At 46.0% G+C, this 27,457-nt stretch overlaps 1 protein-coding gene across 2 annotated transcripts in view; it reads right to left on the reverse strand.

Moving 5' to 3' along the window:
* Positions 1–5,111: 5,111 nt before the first annotated feature.
* LOC135516478 (glucosidase 2 subunit beta-like) overlaps positions 5,112–27,457 on the reverse strand; it is a 290,273-nt gene continuing 267,927 nt past the window's right edge. For both annotated transcript variants that reach the window (XM_064940816.1, XM_064940815.1), the window contains 2 exons: positions 11,865–11,964; positions 5,112–5,727 (listed from right to left, as the gene is read on the reverse strand). In XM_064940816.1, coding sequence (XP_064796888.1) covers positions 5,590–5,727; positions 11,865–11,964 — 238 coding nt within the window. In that variant the 3' untranslated portion in view covers positions 5,112–5,589. The remainder of the gene's footprint in view (positions 5,728–11,864; positions 11,965–27,457) is intronic.

Consider the following 27,457-nt stretch of genomic DNA (forward strand, 5'->3'; position numbering starts at 1 on the left):
AGGCCTCCAGCAGGGCCTTAATAGGGAGAAGAGGCCTCCAGCAGGGCCTTAATAGGGAGAAGATGCCTCCAGCAGGGCCTTAATAGGGAGAAGAGGCCTCCAGCAGGGCCTTAATAGGGAGAAGAGGCCTCCAGCAGGGCCTTAATAGGGAGAAGAGGCCTCCAGCAGGGCCTTAATAGGGAGAAGAGGTCTCCAGCAGGGCCTTAATAGGGAGAAGAGGCCTCCAGCAGGGCCTTAATAGGGAGAAGAGGCCTCCAGCAGGGCCTTATTAGGGAGAAGAGGCCTCCAGCAGGGCCTTAATAGGGAGAAGAGGCCTCCAGCAGGGCCTTAATAGGGAGAAGAGGCCTCCAGCAGGGCCTTAATAGGGAGAAGAGGCCTCCAGCAGGGCCTTAATAGGGAGAAGAGGCCTCCAGCAGGGCCTTAATAGGGAGAAGATGCCTCCAGCAGGGCCTTAATAGGGAGAAGAGGCCTCCAGCAGGGCCTTAATAGGGAGAAGAGGCCTCCAGCAGGGCCTTAATAGCGAGAAGAGGTCTCCAGCAGGGCCTTAATAAGGAGAAGATGCCTCCAGCAGGGCCTTAATAGGGAGAAGAGGCCTCCAGCAGGGCCTTAATAGGGAGAAGAGGCCTCCAGCAGGGCCTTAATAGGGAGAAGAGGCCTCCAGCAGGGCCTTAATAGGGAGAAGAGGCCTCCAGCAGGGCCTTAATAGGGAGAAGAGGCCTCCAGCAGGGCCTTAATAGGGAGAAGAGGCCTCCAGCAGGGCCTTAATAGGGAGAAGAGGCCTCCAGCAGGGCCTTAATAGGGAGAAGAGGTCTCCAGCAGGGCCTTAATAGGGAGAAGAGGCCTCCAGCAGGGCCTTAATAGGGAGAAGAGGCCCCCGGCAGGGCCTTAATAGGGAGAAGAGGTCTCCATCAGGGGTTTAATAGGGAGAAGAGGCCTCCAGCAGGGCCTTAATAGGGAGAAGAGGCCTCCAGCAGGGCCTTAATAGGGAGAAGAGGCCTCCAGCAGGGCCTTAATAGGGAGAAGATGCCTCCAGCAGGGCCTTAATAGGGAGAAGAGGCCCCCAGCAGGGCCTACTACTGTATGTACTACTGGACTAGTTATATGTTGTGGTATTAATGTGGCAGAATATAAACAGTGTAGTTATTCCCTCCGCAAGGCAATCAAACAAGATAAACGTCAATATAGAGATAAAGTGGAGTCGCAATTCAATGGCTCAGACGTATGTTTAAAAATGTTTTAAACTCGGCAAGTCTGTTAAGAACAAATTCTTATTTTCAATGACGGCCTCGGAACAGTGGGTTAACTGCATGTTCAGGGGCAGAACGACAGATTTTTTTACTTTGTCAGCTCGGGGATTCAATTTTGCAACCTTTTGGTTACTAGTCCAACACGCTAACCACTAGGCTACTTGCCGTCCCAGGGACCACAGACAATCAGGGACCACAGACAATCAGGGACTACAGTGCCACCAACGCGGCCTGCTACCAAGGACTGTGGGCTCTCCTCCGTGGCCGACGTGAGTAAAACATTTAAATGTGTTAACCCTCGCAAAACTTATGTCCGATATGGCATCCTTGGCCGCGTCCCCAGAGTGCAGACCAGCTGGCTGGTGTGTTTACGGGCATATTCAATCTCTCCCTATCCCAGTCTGCTGTCCCCACATGCTTCAAGATGGCCGCCATTGTTCCTGTACCCAAGAAGGCGAAGGTAACAGAACTAAATGACTATCGCCCCGTAGCACTCACTTCTGTCATAATGAAGTGCTTTGAAAGACTAGTCAAGGATCATATCACCTCTACCTTACCTGTCACCCTAGACCCACTTCAATTTGCTTACGGCCCCAATAGATCCACAGACGATGCAATCACCATCACTCTGCATACTGCCCTATCCCATCTGGACAAGAGGAATACCTATATAAGAATGCTGTTCTTTGACTATAGCTTTGCGTTCAACACCATAGTACCCTCCAAGCTCATCATCAAGCTCGGGGCCCTTGGTCTGAACCCCGGCCTGTGCAACTAGGTCCTGGACTTCCTGACGGGCCGCCCCGAGGTGGTGAAGATAGGAAACATCACCTCCACTCCGCCGATCCTCAACACTGGGGCCCCACAAGGGTGCGTGCTCAGCCCCCTCCTGTACTCTCTGTTCACCCATGACTGCGTGGCCAAGCATGCCTCCAACTCAATCATCAAGTTTGCAGATGACACAACAGCAGTAGGCTTGATTACCAACGATGCCGAGACAGCCTGCAGAGAGGAGGGGAGGGCTCTGGGAGTGCGGTGCCTGGAAAACAACATCTCACTCAACGTCAACAAAAAAAAGGAGATGATCGTGGACTTCAGGAAACAGCAGAGGGAGCACCCCCCATCCACATCGACGGGACCGCAGTGGAGCAGGTGGAAAGCTTCAAGTTCCTTGGCGTACACATCACTGCCAATCTGAAATGGACCTCCCACACAGACAGGGTGGTGAAGACGGCGCAATGGAGCCTCTTCAACCTCAGGAGGCTATAGAAGTGTGGCTTGTCACCTAATACTCTCATAAACCTTTACAGATGCACAATTGAGAGCATCCTGTTGGGCTGTATCACCGCCTGATACTGCAACTGCACCGCCCGCAACCGCTAGGCTCTCTAAAGGGCGGTACGGTCTGCCCAACATTACTGGGGGCAAACTACCCGCCCTCCAGGACACCTGCAGCACCCGATGTCACAGGAAGGCCAAAAAGATCACCAAGGACATCAACCACCCGAGCCACTGCCTGTTCACCCCGCAATCATTCAGAAGGCGAGGTCAGTAAAGGTGCATCAAAGCCAGGAGCAAGAGACTGAACAACAGCTTCTATTTCAAGGCGATCAGCCTGTTAAAACAGCCATCACTAGCACATTAGAGGCTGCTGCCTATAGGCATAGACTAGGACTCCCTGGCCACTTTAAGGAATGGAACACGAGTCACTTAATGTTTACATATCTGGCATTACTCATCTCATATTTATATACTGTATTTATATACTGTATATTTATATACATCTCATACGTATATACTGTATTCTATACAATTCTACGGTATCTTAGTCACTTAATAATGTTTACTCAGCCATAGTCTTAATTCATTCATACTAGATTTGTGTGTATTAGGTAGTTGTTGTGGAATTGTTAGATTACTTGTTAGATATTACTGCACTTTCAGAGCTAGAAGCACAAGCATTTTGCTACACTCACAATAACATCTGCTAACCATCTGTATGTGACCAATACAATTTGATTTGATGTGGTATATGTTGTGGTGTTATACAGTACCAGTCTAAAGTTTGGACACGCCTACTCATTCAAGGGCTTTTCTTTATCTGAACTATTTTCTACATTGTAGAATAATAGTGAATACATCAAAACTATGAAATAACACATATGGAATCATGTAGCACCCCCCCCCCAACAAAAACCTTACAGATCCTGGAGGTGTGTTTTGGATCATTGTCCTTTTGAAAAACAAATGATAGTCCCACTAAGCGTAAACCAGATAGGATGACGTATCGCTGCAGAATGCTGTGGTAGCCATGCTTGTTAATTGTGCCTAGAATTCTAAATAAATCAGACAGTGTCACCAGCAAAGCACCATTACACCTCCTCCTCCATGCTTCATGGTAGGAACCACACATGCGGTGATCATCCGTTCACCTAGTCTGAGTCTCAAAAAGACACGGCGTTTAGAACTAAAACTCTCAAATTTGAACTCTTCAGACCAAAGAACCTAAATTGTAATTAGTTTGCTACTATGGCCTATTTATTGCTTACCTCCTCACACTGTATATGCTTGTTTATTCCATGTGTAACTCTGTGTTGTTGCGTCGCACTGCTTTGCTTTATCTTGGCGAGGTCGCAGTTGTAAATGAAAACTTGTTCTTAACTAGCCTTCCTGGTTAAATAAAGGTGAAATAAAATAAAACGATTTCAACTGGTCTAATGTACATTGCTCGTGTTTCTTGGCCCAATGAAGTCTCTTGTTCTTATTGCCGTCCTTTAGTAGTGGTTTCTTTGCAGCAATTCGACCATGAAGGCCTGATTCATGCAGTCTCCTCTGAACAGTTCAGATGTGTCTGTTACTTGAACTCTGTGAAGCATTTAATAAGGCTGCAATCTGAGGTGCAGTTAACTCTAATGAACTTATCCTCTGCAGCAGAGGTAACTCTGGGTCTTCCATTCCTGTGGTGGTCCTCATGAGAGACAGGTAACTCTAATGAACTTATCCTCTGCAGCAGAGGTAACTCTGGGTCTTCCATTCCTGTGGTGGTCCTCATGAGAGACAGGTAACTCTAATGAACTTATCCTCTGCAGCAGAGGTAACTCTGGGTCTTCCATTCCTGTGGTGGTCCTCATGAGAGACAGGTAACTCTAATGAACTTATCCTCTGCAGCAGAGGTAACTCTGGGTCTTCCATTCCTGTGGTGGTCCTCATGAGAGACAGGTAACTCTAATGAACTTATCCTCTGCAGCAGAGGTAACTCCGAGTCTTCCATTCCTGTGGTGGTCCTCATGAGAGACAGTTCCATCATAGAGCTTGATTGTTTTTGTGACTACACTTGAAGAAATGTATTGAAATATTCCGTATTGACTGACCTTCATGTCTTAAAGTAATGATGGACTGTCGTTTCTCTTTGCTTATTTGAGCTGATCTTGCCATAATATGGACTTGGTATTTTACAAAATAAGGCTATCTTCTGTATACCACCCCTACCTTGTCACAATACAACTGATTGGCTCAAACGCATTAACAAGGAAAGAAATTCCACAATTGAACTTTTAACCATGCACACCTGTTAATTGAAATGCATTCCAGGCGACTACCTCGTGCAACTGGTTGAGAGAATGCCAAGATGTCATCAAGGCAAAGGGTGGCAACTTTGAAGAATCTAAAATATATGTTGATTTGTTTAACAATTTTTTTGGTTACTACATGTGTTATTTCGTAGTTTTAATGTCTAATGAGTAGGTGTGTCCAAACATTTGACTGGTACTGTATTTTGTTATACAGTATGTCGTGTTGTTTTTGTGCAAATACTCTTGCAAAAATAGTGTTGGTAACCGATGATACTATTTGAAAAGGCATTGCTGCTATCCAAAATAGTCCCTTTATTTTCATTCAAATCAGTCATTTCTTTGTTACAAAGATCATAGATTGACTTAATGCTGTCATTAAACAGTGTTTGGAAACTACTGTGATTATAATTGTTTTAACAGGAATGACAGAGAAGCTGTACTGCAAAGCGTAAAACCTAACACACACAGCAAGGGTAATTAAAATGTCTACATTTCTAAGAACAACATTTTACATGAAAAGACTCCATCAATTCCTCAATTCCACAAAGCTCAACAAAACACAATGGAAATTAACAGCGTGCCAGTCAGGAGGAACAAAAACACCATGGTAACAAGACAACGGAAGACAAAAACATATTATAAGCTACAGCAATTATTGCGATATGTGTTCTGACACAAAGGCAGAGGACACTGGGGCCCGAGTGGCCCCGAAACAAGTCTGTCACCAGCGGCATGGGGGCTGCATGGCTCCCTCCCTTGGTCCCTGGGGGTCAAAGTTCACTGTGTATGCCCCGCTGCCTCAGCGCCGGCTGACAGGACACGGGAGTCTGAAGCTCCATGACGTACTGGCATTTGCTGGGCTCCTTTACCGATCTCAAGGCTGTCTCTGTCCCACATATCAACATGACCTAGAAAAACAAACGAGGCAATGGAGGGAGATAGTCACGGAGAAGAAGTGAATAGAAGAGAGAGAGAGAGACACTGTTAAGTCAAGAGGCTTGTCGTTTGACTCTCGTAAAGGACTGTGTGGAGAAGCACCAGATATGTGGCATTCCTGTTGTGTATTTTAAGACGCTTTACATTTGTGTCTCTACACATTCGTTGTATGAATGTTGTTGTTGTCAATATACCGTGGTAGAATAAGAGGAACTAAGAGGCACTAGAATAAGAGGAACTAAGAGGAACTAGAATAAGAGGAACTAAGAGGAACTAGAATAAGAGGAACTAGAATAAGAGGAACTAGAATAAGAGGAACTAAGAGGAACTAGAATAAGAGGAACTAGAATAAGAGGAACTAGAATAAGAGGAACTAGAATAAGAGGAAGTAGAATAAGAGGAAGTAGAATAAGAGGAACTAGAATAAGAGGAAGTAGAATAAGAGGAAGTAGAATAAGAGGAAGTAGAATAAGAGGAAGTAGAATAAGAGGAACTAGAATAAGAGGAACTAGAATAAGAGGAACTAAGAGGAACTAGAATAAGAGGAACTAATGATCAAATTAGGCCCAACACTTAAATTGTAGTTCGTTCAGAATTCTTTTTTCGACAACACATTCAGACACCCACAAATTACACCACTTTACTCCACACCCAGCGCCATAACCATGCTGTGTCATAACGGCTGTCATGACCCATAAATAGTGTTATTTTATGGCTGGTTATGACACCTACATAAGAGTGTCAAAACACACAATAACCGACCACACGAGGCGGAACCTTCCAGAACCTTCCATTACAACATAGGCTAGGTGTCAACAGTGTGTTCATGTTGTATTTTCTGAAATGGACCACAGTAAATGACAGTACTAATGTTTTTGGGTTTGAGCTACAGACCTCTGAGTCGTACCTTTGGATTCGTCTATTTTCCTCCGCATTAGTCTGAGTAACGGGGGGGGGGGCTGCGCTAGAGTGGTGTTAGTGAGACAAAGGAGGATCCTGGGAATGTTAACGAAAAACGCCCGTAGAGTCTGAACGGTTTCAGCTAATTAAAACCATCTAACAGCAGAGACTCTCACGAACACGTTTTGCTCTATGACATATGACCTCACATGCTACAGAAGAGTTATTAACAGGCTCTTCTACATAGACTATAGGACATCCCAGGACATAGTGTCTATAATACTGTAAGGTGTTCTTCTACATAGACTATAGGACATCCCAGGACATAGTGTCTATAATACTGTAAGGGGATCTTCTACATAGACTATAGGACATCCCAGGACATAGTGTCTATAATACTGTAAGGTGTTCTTCTACATAGACTATAGGACATCCCAGAACATAGTGTCTATAATACTGTAAGGGGATCTTCTACATAGACTATAGGACATCCCAGAACATAGTGTCTATAATACTGTAAGGTGTTCTTCTACATAGACTATAGGACATCCCAGAACATAGTGTCTATAATACTGTAAGGTGTTCTTCTACATAGACTATAGGACATCCCAGAACATAGTGTCTATAATACTGTAAGGTGTTCTTCTACATAGACTATAGGACATCCCAGGACATAGTGTTTATAATACTAGAATAAGCTCACATAGTTGCTGTCACAAACTCCAAACAGTTGTCACTGACTAGTTGGATATTAATTTCCCAGTAATCAAACCATTTCTGTAAATACAGAATTCATATACATGTGTGTGTGTGTATATATATATTTATATCATCATATACATTCATTTTTTAAATCAGGTTTATGCTTTGGCAGACCTTGTTTTTCTATTGACGTGTCAATAAACCTCCAGCTGTTTACATCAAATAGTTTTTCCTACTTGTAGCCTAGGTTATCCTGAAAAGAACATGGTCCTGGACTAAAGCATCCGCCAACTCCTGGACAGTCTGTGGTGCAACGTGGCGTTGGTGGATGGAGCGAGACATGATGTCCAAGATGTGCTCAATTGGATTCAGGTCTGGGGAACGGGCATCAATGCCTTCCTCCTGCAGGAACTGCTGACACACTCCAGCCACATGAGGTCTAGCATCGTCTTGCAATAGGAGGAACCCAGGGCCAACCGCACCAGCATATGGTCTCACAAGGGGTCTGAGGATCTCATCTCGGTACCTACTGGCAGTCAGGCTACCTCTGGCGAGCACATGGAGGGCTGTGCGGCCCCCTAAAGAAATGCCACCCCACACCATGACTGACCCACCGTCAAACCGGTCATGCTGGAGGATGTTGCAGGCAGCAGAACGTTCTCCACGGCGTCTCCAGACTGTCACGTCTGTCACATGTGCTCAGTGTGAACCTGCTTTCATCTGTGAAGAGCACAGGGCGCCAGTGGCGAATTTGCCAATCTTGGTGTTCTCTGGCAAATGCCAAACGTCCTGAACGATGTTGGGCTGTAAGCACAACCCCCACCTGTGGACGTCGGGCCCTCATACCACCCTCATGGAGCAGACACATGCACATTTGTGGCCTGCTGGAGGTCATTTTGCAGGGCTCTGGCAGTGCTCCTCCTGATCCTCCTTGCACAAAGGCGGAGGTAGCAGTCCTGCTGCTGGGTTGTTGCCCTCCTACGGCCTCCTCCACGTCTCCTGATGTACTGGCCTGTCTCCTGGTAGCGCCTCCATGCTTTGGACACTACGCTGACAGACACAGCAAACCTTCTTGTCATCATGGGACATCACGTCTCGCTCCATCCACCAACGCCACGTTGCACCACAGACTGTCCAGGAGTTGGCGGATGCTGTAGTCCAGGTCTGGGAGGAGATCCCTCAGGAGACCATCCACCATCTCATCAGGAGCATGCCCAGGCGTTGTAGGGAGGTCATACAGGCACGTGGAGGCCACACACACTACTGAGCCTCATTTTGACTTGTTTTAAGGACATTACATCAAAGTTGGATCAGCCTGTAGTGTGGTTTTCCACTTTAATTTTGAGAGTGACTCCCAAATCCAGACCTCCATGGGTTGATAAACTTGATTTCCATTGATAATTTTTGTGTGATTTTGTTGTCAGCACATTCAACTATGTAAAGAAAAAAGTATTTAATAAGAATATTTCATTCATTCAGAACTAGGATGTGTTATTTTAGTGTTTCCTTTATTTTTTTGAGCAGTATATATATATGGTATATCTACAATATATTCCAGTTAGAGACCACATCCACGGTCCATAACACACATATTAGCCCAAGCCTTTTGAATCTAATTAATAAACACTAAGTCCGACCCTTCCAGTGTTGCAGGGTCTTTTAACAGGCACGGGTCCCTTTGGCTTTGAATTAGTTTCATACCCGGCATTGAAACAATGCCGTCCACTGCCCGCATTACCATTCTCCCGCTAAGGGGTAGAGAAGCCTCTTTCACCGAGGTAAAAGAGCAAAGCCGGCTTCAGCATTTCAAATATAATGAGGGAACGACTTCCTCTCGCGGAGACTCCATTTATGCCGTGTGCCCACGTTGTGGACAAGGGAGTGTTGTGGAAGGAATTCAATTGAGGCTTTTCAAAGGGCCTCTGGATGGTCGGAACATATATTTACAGATGATTGGAAACTATTTAAACTGTTGAAGGGGTTGGGGGGAGGGGAGAAGGGGTTGGGGGGAGGGGAGGGGAGGGGGGGGCGCTGTGAAAAATGAGATGATTAAACATGCTACATTTTTAATTGAACAGATAGATTCCTGCTGTTAAAGACGAGACATTGTGAATTCTGTGTGAGAGAGGGAGTGAAGTGACTGGAGACATTGTGAACTATGTGAGTGTGAATTGACTGGAGCTATTGAACTCTGTGAGAGAGAGAGAGAGTGTGAAGTGACTGGAGACATTGAACTCTGAGAGAGAGAGTGTGTGAAGTGACTGGAGACATTGAACTCTGTGAGAGAGAGAGTGAAGTGACTGGAGACATTGAACTCTGTGAGAGAGAGAGAGTGTGAAGTGACTGGAGACATTGAACTCTGAGAGAGAGAGTGTGTGAAGTGACTGGAGACATTGAACTCTGTGAGAGAGAGAGTGAAGTGACTGGAGACATTGTGAACTCTGTGAGAGAGAGAAGTGACTGGAGACATTGTGAACTCTGTGAGAGAGAGAGTGAAGTGACTGGAGACATTGTGAACTCTGTGAAAGAGAGAGTGTGAAGTGACTGGAGACAATGTGAACTCTGTGAGAGAGAGAGAGTGAAGTGACTGGAGACATTGTGAACTCTGTGAGAGAGAGAGAGTGAAGTGACTGGAGACAATGTGAACTCTGTGAGAGAGAGAGAGAGAGTGAAGTGACTGGAGACAATGTGAACTTTGTGAGAGAGAGAGAGTGAAGTGACTGGAGACAATGTGAACTCTGTGAGAGAGAGAGAGTGAAGTGACTGGAGACATTGTGAACTCTGTGAGAGAGTGAAGTGACTGGAGACAATGTGAACTTTGTGAGAGAGAGAGTGTGAAGTGACTGGAGACATTGAACTCTGAGAGAGAGAGTGTGTGAAGTGACTGGAGACATTGAACTCTGTGAGAGAGAGAGTGAAGTGACTGGAGACATTGTGAACTCTGTGAGAGAGAGAAGTGACTGGAGACATTGTGAACTCTGTGAGAGAGAGAGTGAAGTGACTGGAGACATTGTGAACTCTGTGAAAGAGAGAGTGTGAAGTGACTGGAGACAATGTGAACTCTGTGAGAGAGAGAGTGAAGTGACTGGAGACATTGTGAACTCTGTGAGAGAGAGAGAGTGAAGTGACTGGAGACAATGTGAACTCTGTGAGAGAGAGAGAGAGAGTGAAGTGACTGGAGACAATGTGAACTTTGTGAGAGAGAGAGAGTGAAGTGACTGGAGACAATGTGAACTCTGTGAGAGAGAGAGAGTGAAGTGACTGGAGACATTGTGAACTCTGTGAGAGAGTGAAGTGACTGGAGACAATGTGAACTCTGTGAGAGAGAGAGAGTGAAGTGACTGGAGACAATGTGAACTCTGTGAGAGAGAGAGAGTGAAGTGACTGGAGACATTGTGAACTCTGTGAGAGAGTGAAGTGACTGGAGACATTGTGAACTCTGTGAGAGAGAGAGAGAGAGAGTGAAGTGACTGGAGACAATGTGAACTTTGTGAGAGAGAGAGTGAAGTGACTGGAGACAATGTGAACTTTGTGAGAGAGAGAGTGAAGTGACTGGAGACAATGTGAACTTTGTGAGAGAGAGAGAGTGAAGTGACTGGAGACATTGTGAACTCTGTGAGAGAGAGAGAGTGAAGTGACTGGAGACAATGTGAACTTTGTGAGAGAGAGAGAGTGAAGTGACTGGAGACAATGTGAACTTTGTGTGAGAGAGAGAGTGAAGTGACTGGAGACAATGTGAACTTTGTGAGAGAGAGAGTGAAGTGACAGGACGGACAGAGAAATGTAGGTGAAGAGTACGTCTGCTACTGTTGCCCTGTTTTTGTTTCACTTTTTATGGGACTTCAGTAATCGGTGGTTTCACAAAGTGTCTTTCTACTAGTGAATAGTGTACAACGATAGCATGAGGATGAAAATGGCATCTATCGCTGTCTGTCTGTCTGTCTGCCTATCCATGTCTTCCTACCTCTTTGCCTGCCTGTCTGTCTGTCTTCCTGTCTATCTGCCTGTCTGTGTCTTCCAACCTCTATGCCTGCCTGTCTGTCTGTCTGCCTGTATGTCTGTCTTCCTGTCTTTCTGCCTGGCTGTGTCTTCCTACTTATGTTGTCTGCGTGTCTGTCTGCCTGTCTGCCTGCCTGTCTGTCTGTCTGTCTGTCTGTCTGTCTGTCTGTCTGTCTGTCTGTCTTCCTACCTCTTTGTTTGTCTGCCTGTATGTCTGTCTTCCTGGCTACCTGCCTGTCTGTGTCTTCCTACCTCGTCTGTCTATCTATCTGTCTGTCTGTCTGTCTGTCTGTCTGTCTGTCTGTCTGTCTGTCTGTCTGTCTGTCTGTCTGTCTGTCTGTCTGTCTGTCTGTCTGTCTGTCTGTCTGTCTGTCTATGTCTTCCTACCTCTTTGCCTGCCTGCCTGCCTGCCTCCCTCCCTCCCTCCCTCCCTCCCTCCCTCCCTCCCTCCCTCCCTCCCTGTTTCTGTGCCCTTTACAGTACAGTAACATCCCACTAATGTACTTACCATGGTGTTTCTGGTAGGGCCTTGCCAGCAGGGCTCTCCACTCTCATACCTCATTTGGCAATATGGGTTCTCTGGTGGCCCCGCCCATGACCCCCACTTCCTGAAACAGACAGAGAGAGCAGATATAAACTCCATTCATTATTATAATCCCAAATTCCCGATAAATATTGAGACAAAATGTTGACATCACTTAGCACCAGGTTTACTAACTGGGCAAAACAAAAGTCTAGCGGAGGTGGCTGCAGTGCCCTCTGCTAGTCCCTGGTGCCTGGCGCTGTCGATCTCTCCTCCGACAAAACATATGAATTACCATTTGTGTGAGTTAATTCTCTGTTCTGCACAGAGAGGGAGGGAAGAGCAATAACACTGAACCAGATATATGAGGTGTTTACTTCCCGTGCGATGACGAAATACAGCTTTATGGTTCTGGTTAATATGGTTCTGACTCTCCAATTTTTTACATGTTTATTTTATTTCACCTTTTATTTAACCAGATAGGCTAGTTGAGAACAAGTTCTCATTGACAACTGTGACCTGGCCAAAATAAAAAGCAAAGCAGTGCGACACAACAGTAAATAGTGAACCTCAATGATTCAGTTGGTTAGAGTGTCAGGGTTGTGATTCTGATTCTAGTCTGCTTCTGAATTGGCCTACTGAGTTAAAAGGGGCAATCAGCAGTTGAAACAATAACGAGTTCTCGGGTAAAAAAAAAAAAGCTGAGGGACGGGGCTGGAGGAAATGTAACCACTCTCAAAATCATAGACAGAGCTCCAAGGATTGATCATCCACCGTATATCAAATGTGTAGTTTTAAACCATGTTTTGAGGCTATACAGCGATTGTTTACATTTGCATTGTTTACAAACATTGGCCTAGAACAAGCTTCTATGTCGGGTTCTGAATGTGGGGCAACAGTTGAACTAAGCTCATGAGGCATTTATACTTCATATTAATCACAAATCAATGGGTACATATAATTCATTTATTGATCCAAAATGGCTGTAGCTAAATGGATTGCCCCTTAAAGAGTAAGTCGCTTTGGACAAAAGAGACCATATATACAAACATGTGATTGCATATCATCTCAGATTATTTATTTTTTTAGACATTAAACAGAAATCACTATTAATATTAAATGTCAGACCTTGCTGAAAATAATGACACAGAAAAGGAGATTATTGGATGATCACTGAGGGATAAATATAGAGAGAAACACAAAACCCTTTTCAGTAGAAATGTACCCACACTGGGTCCCCTTCCAGGACTCATATCTGTCTAATAACACTCATCTGTCCTCATAGGCAACAAGCCCATTCTATGACATTTCAACATTCTTTAGCCTTGTCCAGATTGAGAGACACGGACAGCGGGTCCTATCTTAAGGTCCCTGAGTTCACTAGCTCCTTTTCCTGGCATCCATGCCTCCATATCACCATGTGTCTATGTCTCCATGCCACCATATCACCATGTGTCTATGTCTCCATGTCTCCATATCACCATGTGTCTATGTCTCCATGCCACCATGTCTCCATATCACCATGTGTCTATGTCTCCATGCCACCATGTCTCCATATCACCATGTGTCTATGTCTCCATGTCTCCATATCACCATGTGTCTATGTCTCCATGCCACCATGTCTCCATATCACCATGTGTCTATGTCTCCATGTCTCCATATCACCATGTGTCTATGTCTCCATATCACCATGTGTCTATGTCTCCATATCACCATGTGTCTATGTCTCCATATCACCATGTGTCTATGTCTCCATGCCTCCATGTCTCCATGCCACCATGTCTCCATGTCTCCATGTGTCTATGTCTCCATGCCACCATGTCTCCATGTGTCTATGTCTCCATGCCACCATGTCTCCATGTGTCTATGTCTCCATATCACCATGTCTCCATGCCACCATGTCTCCATGTGTCTATGTCTCCATGCCACCATGTCTCCATATCACCATGTCTCCATGTCTCCATATCACCATGTCTCCATGCCACCATGTCTCCATGTGTCTATGTCTCCATGCCACCATGTCTCCATATCACCATGTCTCCATATCACCATGTCTCCATGTCTCCATGTGTCTATGTCTCCATGTCTCCATATCACCATGTGTCTATGTCTCCATGCCTCCATATCACCATGTCTCCATGTGTCCATATCACCATGTGTCTATGTCTCCATGTCTCCATATCACCATGTCTCCATATCACCATGTCTCCATGTGTCTATGTCTCCATGCCACCATGTCTCCATATCACCATGTGTCTTTGTCTCCATGCCACCATGTCTCCATATCACCATGTTTCCATGTGTCCATATCACCATGTGTCTATGTCTCCATGTCTCCATATCACCATGTGTCTATGTCTCCATATCACCATGTCTCCATATCACCATGTGTCTATGTCTCCATGCCACCATGTCTCCATATCACCATGTGTCTATGTCTCCATATCACCATGTCTCCATATCACCATGTGTCTATGTCTCCATGCCACCATGTCTCCATATCACCATGTGTCTATGCCACCATGTCTCCATGTCTCCATATCACCATGTGTCTATGTCTCCATGCCACCATGTCTCCATATCACCATGTGTCTATGTCTCCATGTCTCCATATCACCATGTGTCTATGTCTCCATGCCACCATGTCTCCATATCACCATGTCTCCATGTCTCCATATCACCATGTCTCCATATCACCATGTGTCTATGTCTCCATGCCTCCATGTCTCCATGTCTCCATGTGTCTATGTCTCCATGCCACCATGTCTTCATATCACCATGTGTCTATGCCACCATGTCTCCATGTCTCCATATCACCATGTGTCTATGCCACCATGTCTCCATGTCTCCATGTGTCTATGTCTCCATGCCACCATGTCTCCATATCACCATGTGTCTATGCCACCATGTCTCCATGCCTCCATATCACCATGTGTCTATGCCACCATGTCTCCATATCACCATGTGTCTATGCCACCATGTCTCCATATCACCATGTGTCTATGTCTCCATATCACCATGTCTCCATATCACCATGTGTCTATGTCTCCATGCCACCATGTCTCCATATCACCATGTGTCTATGCCACCATGTCTCCATGTCTCCATATCACCATGTGTCTATGTCTCCATGCCACCATGTCTCCATATCACCATGTGTCTATGTCTCCATGTCTCCATATCACCATGTGTCTATGTCTCCATGCCACCATGTCTCCATATCACCATGTCTCCATGTCTCCATATCACCATGTCTCCATATCACCATGTGTCTATGTCTCCATGCCTCCATGTCTCCATGTCTCCATGTGTCTATGTCTCCATGCCACCATGTCTTCATATCACCATGTGTCTATGCCACCATGTCTCCATGTCTCCATATCACCATGTGTCTATGCCACCATGTCTCCATGTCTCCATGTGTCTATGTCTCCATGCCACCATGTCTCCATATCACCATGTGTCTATGCCACCATGTCTCCATGCCTCCATATCACCATGTGTCTATGCCACCATGTCTCCATATCACCATGTGTCTATGCCACCATGTCTCCATATCACCATGTGTCTATGTCTCCATGCCACCATGTCTCCATATCACCATGTGTCTATGCCACCATGTCTCCATGCCTCCATATCACCATGTCTCCATGTCTCCATATCACCATGTGTCTATGTCTCCATGCCACCATGTCTCCATATCACCATGTGTCTATGCCACCATGTCTCCATGTCTCCATATCACCATGTGTCTATGTCTCCATGCCACCATGTGTCTATGCCACCATGTCTCCATGTCTCCATATCACCATGTGTCTATGTCTCCATGCCTCCATATCACCATGTCTCCATGTCTCCATGCCACTATGTCTCCATGCCACCATGTCTCCATATCACCATGTGTCTATGTCTCCATGTCTCCATGCCTCCATATCATCATGCCTCCATATCACCATGTGTCTATGTCTCCATGCCACCATGTCTCCATATCACCATGTGTCTATGTCTCCATATCACCATGTCTCCATATCATCATGCCTCCATATCACCATGTGTCTATGTCTCCATGCCACCATGTCTCCATATCACCATGTGTCTATGCCACCATGTCTCCATGTCTCCATATCACCATGTGTGTATGTCTCCATGCCACCATGTCTCCATATCACCATGTGTCTATGTCTCCATGTCTCCATATCACCATGTCTCCATGTGTCTATGTCTCCATGCCACCATGTCTCCATATCACCATGTGTCTATGCCACCATGTCTCCATGTCTCCATATCACCATGAGTCTATGCCACCATGTCTCCATATCACCATGTCTCCATGTCTCCATGTGTCTATGTCTCCATGCCACCATGTCTCCATATCACCATGTGTCTATGCCACCATGTCTCCATGCCTCCATATCACCATGTGTCTATGCCACCATGTCTCCATATCACCATGTGTCTATGCCACCATGTCTCCATATCACCATGTGTCTATGTCACCATGCCACCATGTCTCCATATCACCATGTGTCTATGTCTCCATGTCTCCATGCCTCCATATCACCATGCCTCCATATCATCATGTGTCTATGTCTCCATGCCACCATGTCTCCATATCACCATGTGTCTATGTCTCCATATCACCATGTCTCCATATCATCATGCCTCCATATCACCATGTGTCTATGCCACCATGTCTCCATGTCTCCATATCACCATGTGTCTATGTCTCCATGCCACCATGTCTCCATATCACCATGTGTCTATGTCTCCATGTCTCCATATCACCATGTGTCTATGTCTCCATGTCTCCATATCACCATGTCTCCATGTGTCTATGTCTCCATGCCACCATGTCTCCATATCACCATGTGTCTATGCCACCATGTCTCAATGTCTCCATATCACCATGTGTCTATGCCACCATGTCTCCATATCACCATGTCTCCATGTCTCCATGTGTCTATGTCTCCATGCCACCATGTCTCCATATCACCATGTGTCTATGTCTCCATGTCTCCATGCCACCATGTCTCCATATCACCATGTCTCCATGCCACTATGTCTCCATGCCACCATGTCTCCATATCACCATGTCTCCATATCACCATGTGTCTATGTCTCCATGCCACCATGTCTCCATGCCACTATGTCTCCATGCCACCATGTCTCCATATCACCATGTGTCTATGTCTCCATGCCACCATGTCTCCATATCACCATGTCTCCATATCACCATGTGTCTATGTCTCCATATCACCATGTCACCATGTCTCCATGCCACTATGTCTCCATGCCACAATGTCTCCATGCCACCATGTCTCCATATCACCATGTGTCTATGTCTCCATATCACCATGTCTCCATATCACCATGTGTCTATGTCTCCATGCCACCATGTATCCATATCACCATGTGTCTATGTCACCATGTCTCCATGCCACTATGTCTCCATGCCTCCATATCACCATGTGTCTATGTCTCCATGCCACCATGTCTCCATATCACCATGTGTCTATGTCACCATGTCTCCATGCCACTATGTCTCCATGCCTCCATATCACCATGTGTCTATGTCTTCATGCCACCATGTCTCCATATCACCATGTGTCTATGTCTCCATGCCACCATGTCTGCATATCACCATGTCTCCATATCACCATGTGTCTATGTCTCCATGCCACCATGTCTCCATATCACCATGTCTCCATATCACCATGTGTCTATGTCTCCATGCCACCATGTCTCCATATCACCATGTGTCTATGTCTCCATATCACCATGTGTCTATGTCTCCATGCCACCATGTCTCCATATCACCATGTGTCTATGTCTCCATATCACCATGTCTCCATATCACCATGTGTCTATGTCTCCATGCCACCATGTATCCATATCACCATGTGTCTATGTCACCATGTCTCCATGCCACTATGTCTCCATGCCTCCATATCACCATGTGTCTATGTCTCCATGCCACCATGTCTCCATATCACCATGTGTCTATGTCACCATGTCTCCATGCCACTATGTCTCCATGCCTCCATATCGCCATGTCTCCATATCACCATGTGTCTATGTCTTCATGCCACCATGTCTCCATATCACCATGTGTCTATGTCTCCATGCCACCATGTCTCCATATCACCATGTCTCCATATCACCATGTGTCTATGTCTCCATGCCACCATGTCTCCATATCACCATGTCTCCATATCACCATGTGCCTATGTCTCCATATCACCATGTCTCCATATCACCATGTCTCCATATCACCATGTGTCTATGTCTCCATATCACCATGTGTCCATATCACCATGTGTCTATGTCTCCATATCACCATGTGTCCATATCACCATGTCTCCATATCACCATGTCTCCATATCACCATGTGTCTATGTCTCCATATCACCATGTGTCCATATCACCATGTGTCTATGTCTCCATATCACCATGTGTCCATATCACCATGTCTCCATATCACCATGTGTCTATGTCTCCATATCACCATGTGTCCATATCACCATGTCTCCATATCACCATGTGTCTATGTCTCCATATCACCATGTGTCCATATCACCATGCCACCATGCCTCCATGTCAGGGAACCTCAAATGGATTGCTGTCAGGGCCAGGGTACAGAGGGGTCTAAGAGAGTGTCAGTGCAGGCCTCTTTCCACCAGTGTGATCCCTACTGTGCTCTCCCTTATGTCCCACCTCTCACCCCCTGGTTCTGTCCCTTGCCTCGTCAGATCTCCATTCTCGCCTCTCTCAGTACTACCCACGCCCCAGGAGGCAGGAGAGGCCCTGTCAATTAGGCCCCTGTTATCACGGACGCTTGCGCTATAGACTCCAGTCATTTAGGGCTCACAGGAGCATCCTGATGGAGCCGTATTGACAAACCACTCCTTGTAATAACACCCGACAGTCTATTGACTGGCCCGTTCTACGGAGCTATCAGACAGCCGTGTGACATTCATCCAATGTGACGACCATGTCTCCTCTAACTCAGTGTGTTATTTTCTTCTATATTATTCAGTCTATCATTCAGGGAGAAAATGCTCTTAGCCACGCGCAATCTGTTCCTTGTTTCCACCACTTGCAATGACATTTAAAACCTCTGGAGTGAATATCGTTACCTACCAGTTCCTCTGTTAACTACCTGTTACTCTGTTAACTACCTGTTACTATGTTACCTACCAGTTCCTCTGTTAACTACCTGTTACTATGTTACATACCTGTTACTCTGTTACATACCTGTTACTCTGTTACATACCTGTTACTCTGTTACATACGTGACATTTAAAACCTCTGGAGTGACTACCTGTTACTCTGTTACATACCTGTTACTCTGTTACCTACCTGTTACTCTGTTAACTACCTGTTACTCTGTTACATACCTGTTACTCCGTTACCTACCTGTTACTCTGTTAACTACCTGTTACTCTGTTACATACCTGTTACTCTGTTACCTACCTGTTACTCTGTTACATACCTGTTACTCTGTTACCTACCTGTTACTCTGTTACATACCTGTTACTCTGTTAACTACCTGTTACCTACCAGTTCCTCTGTTAACTACCCGTTACCTACATGTTACTCTGTTACATACCTGTTACTCTGTTAACTACCTGTTACTCTGTTAACTACCTGTTACCTACCAGTTCCTCTGTTAACTACCCGTTACCTACCTGTTACTCTGTTACATATCTGTTACTCTGTTAACTACCTGTTACTCTGTTAACTACCTGTTACCTACCAGTTCCTCGGTTACCTACCAGTTCCTCTGTTAACTACCCGTTACCTACCTGTTACTCTGTTACATACCTGTTACTCTGTTAACTACCTGTTACCTACCAGTTCCTCTGTTAACTACCCGTTACCTACATGTTACTCTGTTACATACCTGTTACTCTGTTAACTACCTGTTACCTACCAGTTCCTCGGTTACCTACCAGTTCCTCTGTTAACTACCCGTTACCTACCTGTTACTCTGTTACATACCTGTTACTCTGTTAACTCGCTGTTACCTGTTACATACCTGTTACTCTGTTAACTACCTGTTACCTACCAGTTCCTCTGTTAACTACCTGTTAACAGCCTGTTACTCTGTTACCTACCTGTTAGTCTGTTACCTACCTGTTACACTGTTATATACCTGTTACTCACTGACCCCTTGACATACAGTACCAGTCAAAAGTTTGGACACACCTACTCATTGCAGGATTTTTCTAATCTTTTTACTATTTTCTACATTGTAGAATAATAGTGAACAGATCAAACAGCATCTAATGACTGAAGTCAAACTATGATCTTAGTAAAAAAGAAATTACTCTGATTTGAATGAATATTAATGAATATTAAAGGGGCTATTTTGGATAGCAGCAATGCCTTTTCAATTATTCAAAAAGTATCATTGGTTACCAACAGTTTTTTGCAAGAGTATTTGCACAAAAACACAACATATAGAATGCTATTCATTGACTACAGCTCAGCGTTCAACACCATAGTTCCCTCAAAGCTCATCACTAAGCTAAGGACCCTGGGACTAAACACCTCCCTCTGCAACTGTATACTGAACTTCCTGACAGGCCGCCCCCAGGTGGTAAGGGTAGGTAACAACACATCCACCACTCTGATCCGCCACACTGGAGCCCCCCCAGATGTGCCTGCTCAGTCCCCTCCTGTACTCCCTGTTCACTCATGACTGCACGGCCAACTCCAAAATCAGCATTTAGTTTGCTAATGACACAACAGTGGTAGGCCCGATCACCGAGAACGATGAGACAGCCTAAAAAAACTGAAAAGTGGTACGTACATATGTATTCACCCCTTTTGCTACGAAGCCCCTAAATAAGATCTGTTGCAACCAATTACGTTCAGTTAAATAAAGTCCACCTGTGTGCAATGATCTGTCACATGATCTCAGTACATATACACCTGTTCTGAAAGGCCCCAGAGTCTGCAACACCACTAAGCAAGGTGCACCACCAAGCAAGTGGCACCATGAAAACCAAGGAGTTCTCCAAACATGTCAGGGACAAAGTTGTGGAGAAGTACAGATCAGGGTTGGGTTATAAAAAATATCAGAAACTTTGAACATCCCACGGAGCACCATTAAATCCATGATTAAAAAATTAAAAGAATATAGCACCACAACAAACCTGTCAAGAGAGGGCCGCCCACCAAATCTCACGGACCAGCCAAGGAGGGCATTAATCAGAGAAGCAACAAAGAGACCAAAGATAACCCTGAAGGCGTTGCAAAGCTCCACAGCGGATATTGGAGTATCTGTCCATAGGACCACTTTCAACTGTACACCTCACAGAGCTGGGCCCCTGAACAAGGCAGTTAACCCACTGTTCCCCGGTAGGCCGTCATTGTAAATAAGAATTTGTTATTAACTGACTTGCCTAGATAAATAAAGGTTAAATTAAAATGTAAAAAAAATAGAGAAGAGCGGCCAGAAAAAAGCCATTGCTTAAATAAAAAAATAAGCAAACATGTTTGGTGTTCGCCAAAAGGCATGTGGGAGACTCCCCAAACAGATGGAAGAAGATACTCTGGTCAGATGAGACTAAAATGTAGCTTTTTGGCCATCAAGGAAAACGCTATGTCTGGTGCAAGCCCAATGCCTCTCATCACCCCGAGAACAACATCCTCACAGTGAAGTATGGTAGTGGTGTGAGGAAGTTTTTCATCAGCAAATACAGGGAAATTCTTTCGGGAAACCTGTTTCAGTCTTCCAGAGATTTGAGACTGGGACGGAGGTTCACCTTCCAGCAGGGTGACCCTAAGCATACTGCTAAAGCAACACTCAAGCAGTTTGAGAAGAAACATTTAAATGTCTTGGAATGGCCCTGTCAAATCCCAGATCTCAATCCAATTGAGAATACGTGGTATGATTTAAAGATTGCTGTACACCAGCAGAACCGATCCAACTTGAAGGAGCTGTACTAGTTTTGCTTTGAAGAATGGGCAAAAATCCCAGTGGCTAGATCTGCCAAGCTTATAGAGACATACCCCAAGATACAGCTGTAATTGTAGCAAAAGGTGGCTCTACAAAGTACTGACCTTGGGGGGGGGTGTTAGTTATGCACACTCAAGTTTTCTGTTTTTTTTTGTGTCTTATTTCTGGTTTGTTTCACAATAAAAAAACATTTTGCATCTTCAAAGTGGTAGGCATGGTGTGTAAATGATACAGTGTGTCACGTTCTGACCATCGTTCGTGTGTGTTTTCCTTGTTTTAGTGTTGGTCAGGACGTGAGCTGGGTGGGCATTCTATGTTGTGTGTCTGGTTTGTCCATTTCTATGTTAGGCCTGATATGGTTCTCAATCAGAGGCAGGTGTAGGTCATTGTCTCTGATTGGGAACCATATTTAGGTAGCCTGTTTTGTGTTGGGTTTTGTGGGTAATTGTTCCTGTCTTTGTGTTTGTGGCACCAGATAGGACTGTTTTTTTTTCTTGTTTTGTAAATTGTAGTACTTTCATCTTTATTAAAGATGCACAAAACTAACCACCCTGCATTTTGGTCCGCCTCTCTTTCCCCACAAGAAAACCATTACAGAATTACCCAAGGACCAAGCGGCGTGGTAAACAGGGGCAGCAGCAACAGCAGCAGCAGGAGAAGCAGCAGCAGCAGGAGCAACAGCAGCAGCATCAGCAGCAGCAGTGGGAGAGGCTGCACTATTTGGAGAAGTGGACTTGGGATGAGATCCTTGACGGGAAAGGACCCTGGGCAGAGCCAGGGGAATATTGCCGCCCCAAAGCAGAGCTGGAGGCAGCGAAAGCAGAGAGGCGGCATTATGAGGAGCTAGCACGGCAGAGCGGCTGGAAGCCCGAGAGGCACCCCCAAAAATTTCTTGTGGGGTGGCACAGGGAGAGTGTGGCAAAGGCAGGAGCCAGACCTGAGCCAACTTCCCCTGTTAACCGTAAGGAGCCATGGATGTTATCGGAGCTATCGGCGAAACTGAGGGCTGAGTCTGAGAGGGTCGAGGAGTTATTGGACAGAATGGAGGAGAGTGAACGGATGGGAGATGAGGAGACACTCGAAGAGGTGTTAATAGAATTGGGGGAGTGTGAAGAGAGAGAGAGGAGTTGATTTGGCGTAGTATGTCCCCAGCCCGGTACCACCAATGCCGGCACCCCGCACCAGGCTGTCTCTCCGTTCCATCAACACAGGTGCTCCCGCCTGTCCGGCGCTACCAGAGTTTCCGCCCCTCAGTCCAGAGGCGCCAGAGCCCCTCAGTCCAGAGGCGCCAGAGCCCCTCAGTCCAGAGGCGCCAGAGCCCCTCAGTCCAGAGGCGCCAGAGCCCCTCAGTCCAGAGGCGCCAGAGCTTCTCTGTCCAGCGCCGCCTGAGCTACCCGTCTGCCCAGCGCCACCAGTCTGCCCAGCGCCGTCAGTCTGCCCAGCGCCGCCAGTCTGCCCAGCGCCGCCAGTCTGCCCAGCGCCGCCAGTCTGCCCAGCGCCATCAGTGCCGCCAGTCTGCCCAGCGCCGCCATTCTGACCAGCGCCGCCAGTCTGCCCAGCGGCGCCTGAGCTACCCGTCTGCCCAGCGGCGCCTGAGCTACCCATCTGCCCAGCGCTGCCAGTGCCGCCAGTCTGCCCAGCGCTGCCAGTGCCGCCAGTCTGCCCAGCGCTGCCAGTGCCGCAAGTCTGCCCAGCGCTGCCAGTGCCGCCAGTCTGCCCAGCGCCGCCAGTCTGCCCAGCGCCGCCAGTCTGCCCAGCGCCGCCAGTGCCGCCAGTCTGCCCAGCGCCGCCAGTCTGCCCAGCGCTGCCAGATCTGCCATTCAGCCAGGATCTGCCGGAACTGCCAGTCAGCCAGGATCTGCCGGAACCGCCAGTCAGCCAGGATCTGCTCGATTTATCAACCTGCCTGAGCTTCCTCTCAGTCCTGAGCTTCCTCTCAGTCCTGAGCTTCCTCGGTCCCGAGTTGCCCCTCAGTCCGGAGCTGCCCCTCAGTCCAGTGTGGCCCGTTGTTAGGGTTCCTAGGCCAAGGTTAGCGGCGAGGGTCGCCACTCAAGGGACGCTAAGGAGGGGGAGCCAGGAACCTGCCAGTCAGCCAGGATCCGCCATTCAGCCAGGATCTGCCGGAACCGCCCGTCAGCCAGGATCTGCCAGAACTGCCATTCAGCCAGGATCCGCCAGAACTGCCAATCAGCCAGGATCCGCCATTCAGCCAGGATCCGCCATTCAGCCAGGATCCGCCATTCAGCCAGGATCCGCCATTCAGCCAGGATCCGTCATTCAGCCAGGATCTGCCAGAACTGCCAGTCAGCCAGGATCCGCCAGTCAGCCAGGATCTTCCAGATCCGCCAGTCAGCCAGGATCCGCCATTTAGCCAGGATCCGCCATTTAGCCAGGATCCGCCATTCAGCCAGGATCTGCCGGAACCACCAGCCAGCCAGGATCTGCTCGATTTATCAACCTGCCTGAGCTTCTTCTCAGTCCTGAGCTTCCTCAGTCCCGAGCTGCCCCTCAGTCCGGAGCTGCCCCTCAGTCCAGTGTGGCCCGTTGTTAGGGTTCCTAGGCCAAGGTTAGCGGCGAGGGTCACCACTCAAGGGACGCTAAGGAGGGGGTCTAAGACAATTATGGAGCGGGGTCCACGTCCAGCGCCAGAGCCGCCACCGCAGACAGATGCCCACCCAGACCCTCCCCTATAGGTTTAGGTTGTGCGTTCAGAGACCGCACCTTGGGGGGGGGGGGGGTACTGTCACGTTCTGACCATCGTTCGTGTGTGTTTTCCTTGTTTTAGTGTTGTTCAGGACGTGAGCTGGGTGGGCATTCTATGTTGTGTGTCTGATTTGTCCATTTCTATGTTAGGCCTGACATGGTTCTCAATCAGAGGCAGGTGTTAGTCATTGTCTCTGATTGGGAACCATATTCAGGTAGCCTGTTTTGTGTTGGGTTTTTGTGGGTAATTGTTCCTGTGTTTTTTTTCTTGTTTTGTAAATTGTAGTACTTTCATCTTTATTAAAGAAAGACAAATGAAAGACAAAACTAACCACGCTGCATTTTGGTCCGCCTCTCTTTCCCAAAAAGAAAACCATTACACAGTTTGTAAGGCAACAAAATAGGAAAAATGCCAAGGGGGGATAAATACTTTCGCTAGCCACTGTACTCATTGAAGGGTCTTTCTTTATCTTAACTGTTTTCTACATTGTAGAATAATAGCGAAGACATCAAAACTATTAGATAACACATATGGAATCATGTAGCAACCAAAAAAGTGAAACAAATCTAAAATATATTTTAAATTCTTCAAAGTCGCCACCCTTCACCTTGATGACAGTTTTGCACACTCTTGGCATTCTCGCAACCAACTTTGAGGTAGTCACCTGGAATTAATTTCAGTTAAAAGTTAATTTGTGGAATTTCTTTCCATCTTAATGAGTTTGAGCCAATCAGTTGTGACAAGGTAGGGGTGGTATACAGGAGATATCCCTTTTTGGTAAAAGACCAAGTCCATATTATGGCAAGTTCAGCTCAAATAAGCAAAGACAAATTACAGTACATCATTAGTTTAAGACATGAAGGTCAGTCAAGAACTTGTAATGTTTCTTCAAGTGCAGTCACAAAAACCATCGAGCGCTTTGATGAAACTGGCTCTCATGAGGACTGACACAGGAAAGGAAGACCCAGAGATACCACTGCGGAACAGGATAAGTTAATTAGAGTTACCAGCCTCAGAAATTGCAGCCAAAATAAATGCTTCACAGAGTTTAAGTAACAGACATATCTCAACATCAACTGTTCAGAAGAGACTGCATGAATCAGGCCTTCATGGTTGAATTGCTGCAAAGAAACCACTACTAAAGGACACCAATAAAAAGAAGAAACGTGTTTGGGCCAAGAAACACAAGCATTAGACTGGTGGAAATCTGTCCTTTGGTCTGATGAGTCCAAATTTGAGATTGTTGGTTCCAACCGCCGTGTCTTTGTGAGGCGCAGAGTAGGTGAACAGATGATCTCCGCATGTGTGGTTCCCAAGTTGAAGCATGGAGGAGGTGTGATAGTGTGGGGGTGCTTCGCTGGTGACACTGTCAGTGATTTATTTAGAATTCAAGGCATAGTTAACCAGCATGGCTAACACAGCATTTTGCAGCGATACGCCATCCCATTTGGTTTGCGCTTATTGGGACTATCATTTGTTTTTCAACAGGACAATGACGCAAAACACACCTCCAGGCTGTATCAGGGCTATTTGACCAAGAAGGAGAGTGATGGAGTGCTGCATCAGATGACCTGGCCTCCACAATCACCCGACCTCAACCTAAATGAGATGGTTTGGGACAGAGTGAAGGAAAATCTGCCAACAAATGCTCAGCATATGTGGGAACTCCTTCAAGACTGTTGGGAAAAGCATTCCATGTGAAGTTGGTTGAGAGAATGCGAAGAGTGTTCAAAGCTTTCGTCAATATATTTTGATGTGTTTTACACTTTTTTGGTTACTACATGATTCCATATGTGTTATTTCATAGTGTTGATGTCCTCACTGTTATTCTACAATTTAGAAAAAAGTAAAAATAAAGAAAAAACATTGAATGAGTAGGTGCGTCCAAACTTTTGACTCGTACTGTATAACTAATAATGTCTCCACAGTGTGAAATAGAGACGGCCAAAGTTGGCTTAAAGGACCATAGGACCTTCAGCTCAATCAATTTAGCAATGTGAAAGGGTTATCATCTGTTTATACCATTTTAGATGGAACCAGCTATATTTGAATTACAAAATAGTTTGTCACACATGAAAATAATGGCTTTATTTGGATAGTTCCTATAGATGATCTACAGATGGTGAAACTATTACTGTAACTCTGTTGACATGGCAAAAGCTTGCTAGAGTTATAGCTAGAGTTAAGGGTAGAGCTAGAGCTATGGCTAGAGCTAGAGTTAAGGTTATAGCTAGAGATATGGCTCGAGCTAGAGTTAAGGTTATAGCTAGAGCTATGGCTCGAGCTAGAGTTAAGGTTATAGCTAGAGTTATAGCTAGAGCTAGAGCTAGAGTTATAGCTAGAGTTATGGCTAGAGTTATAGCTAGAGTTATAGCTAGAGTTATAGCTAGAGTTATAGCTAGAGTTATAGCTAGAGTTATAGCTAGAGCTAGAGTTAAGGGTATAGCTAGAGTTATGGCTAGAGTTAAGGTTATAGCTAGAGTTATGGCTAGAGCTAGAGTTAAGGGTATAGCTAGAGTTATGGCTAGAGCTATGGCTCGAGCTAGAGTTAAGGTTATAGCTAGAGTTATGGCTAGAGCTAGAGTTAAGGTTATAGCTAGAGTTATGGCTCGAGCTAGAGTTAAGGGTATAGCTAGAGTTATAGCTAGAGCTATGGCTCGAGTTAGAGTTAAGGTTATAGCTAGAGTTATGGCTAGAGCTAGAGTTAAGGTTATAGCTAGAGTTAGAGCTAGAGCTATGGCTCGAGTTAGAGTTAAGGTTATAGCTAGAGTTATGGCTAGAGCTAGAGTTAAGGTTATAGCTAGAGTTATGGCTCGAGCTAGAGTTAAGGGTATAGCTAGAGTTATAGCTAGAGCTAGAGTTAAGGTTATAGCTAGAGTTATGGCTCGAGCTAGAGTTAAGGGTATA

This window comes from Oncorhynchus masou, chromosome 27 (assembly GCF_036934945.1).
Source record: "Oncorhynchus masou masou isolate Uvic2021 chromosome 27, UVic_Omas_1.1, whole genome shotgun sequence".
Classification (NCBI taxonomy): Eukaryota; Metazoa; Chordata; class Actinopteri; order Salmoniformes; family Salmonidae; genus Oncorhynchus; species Oncorhynchus masou.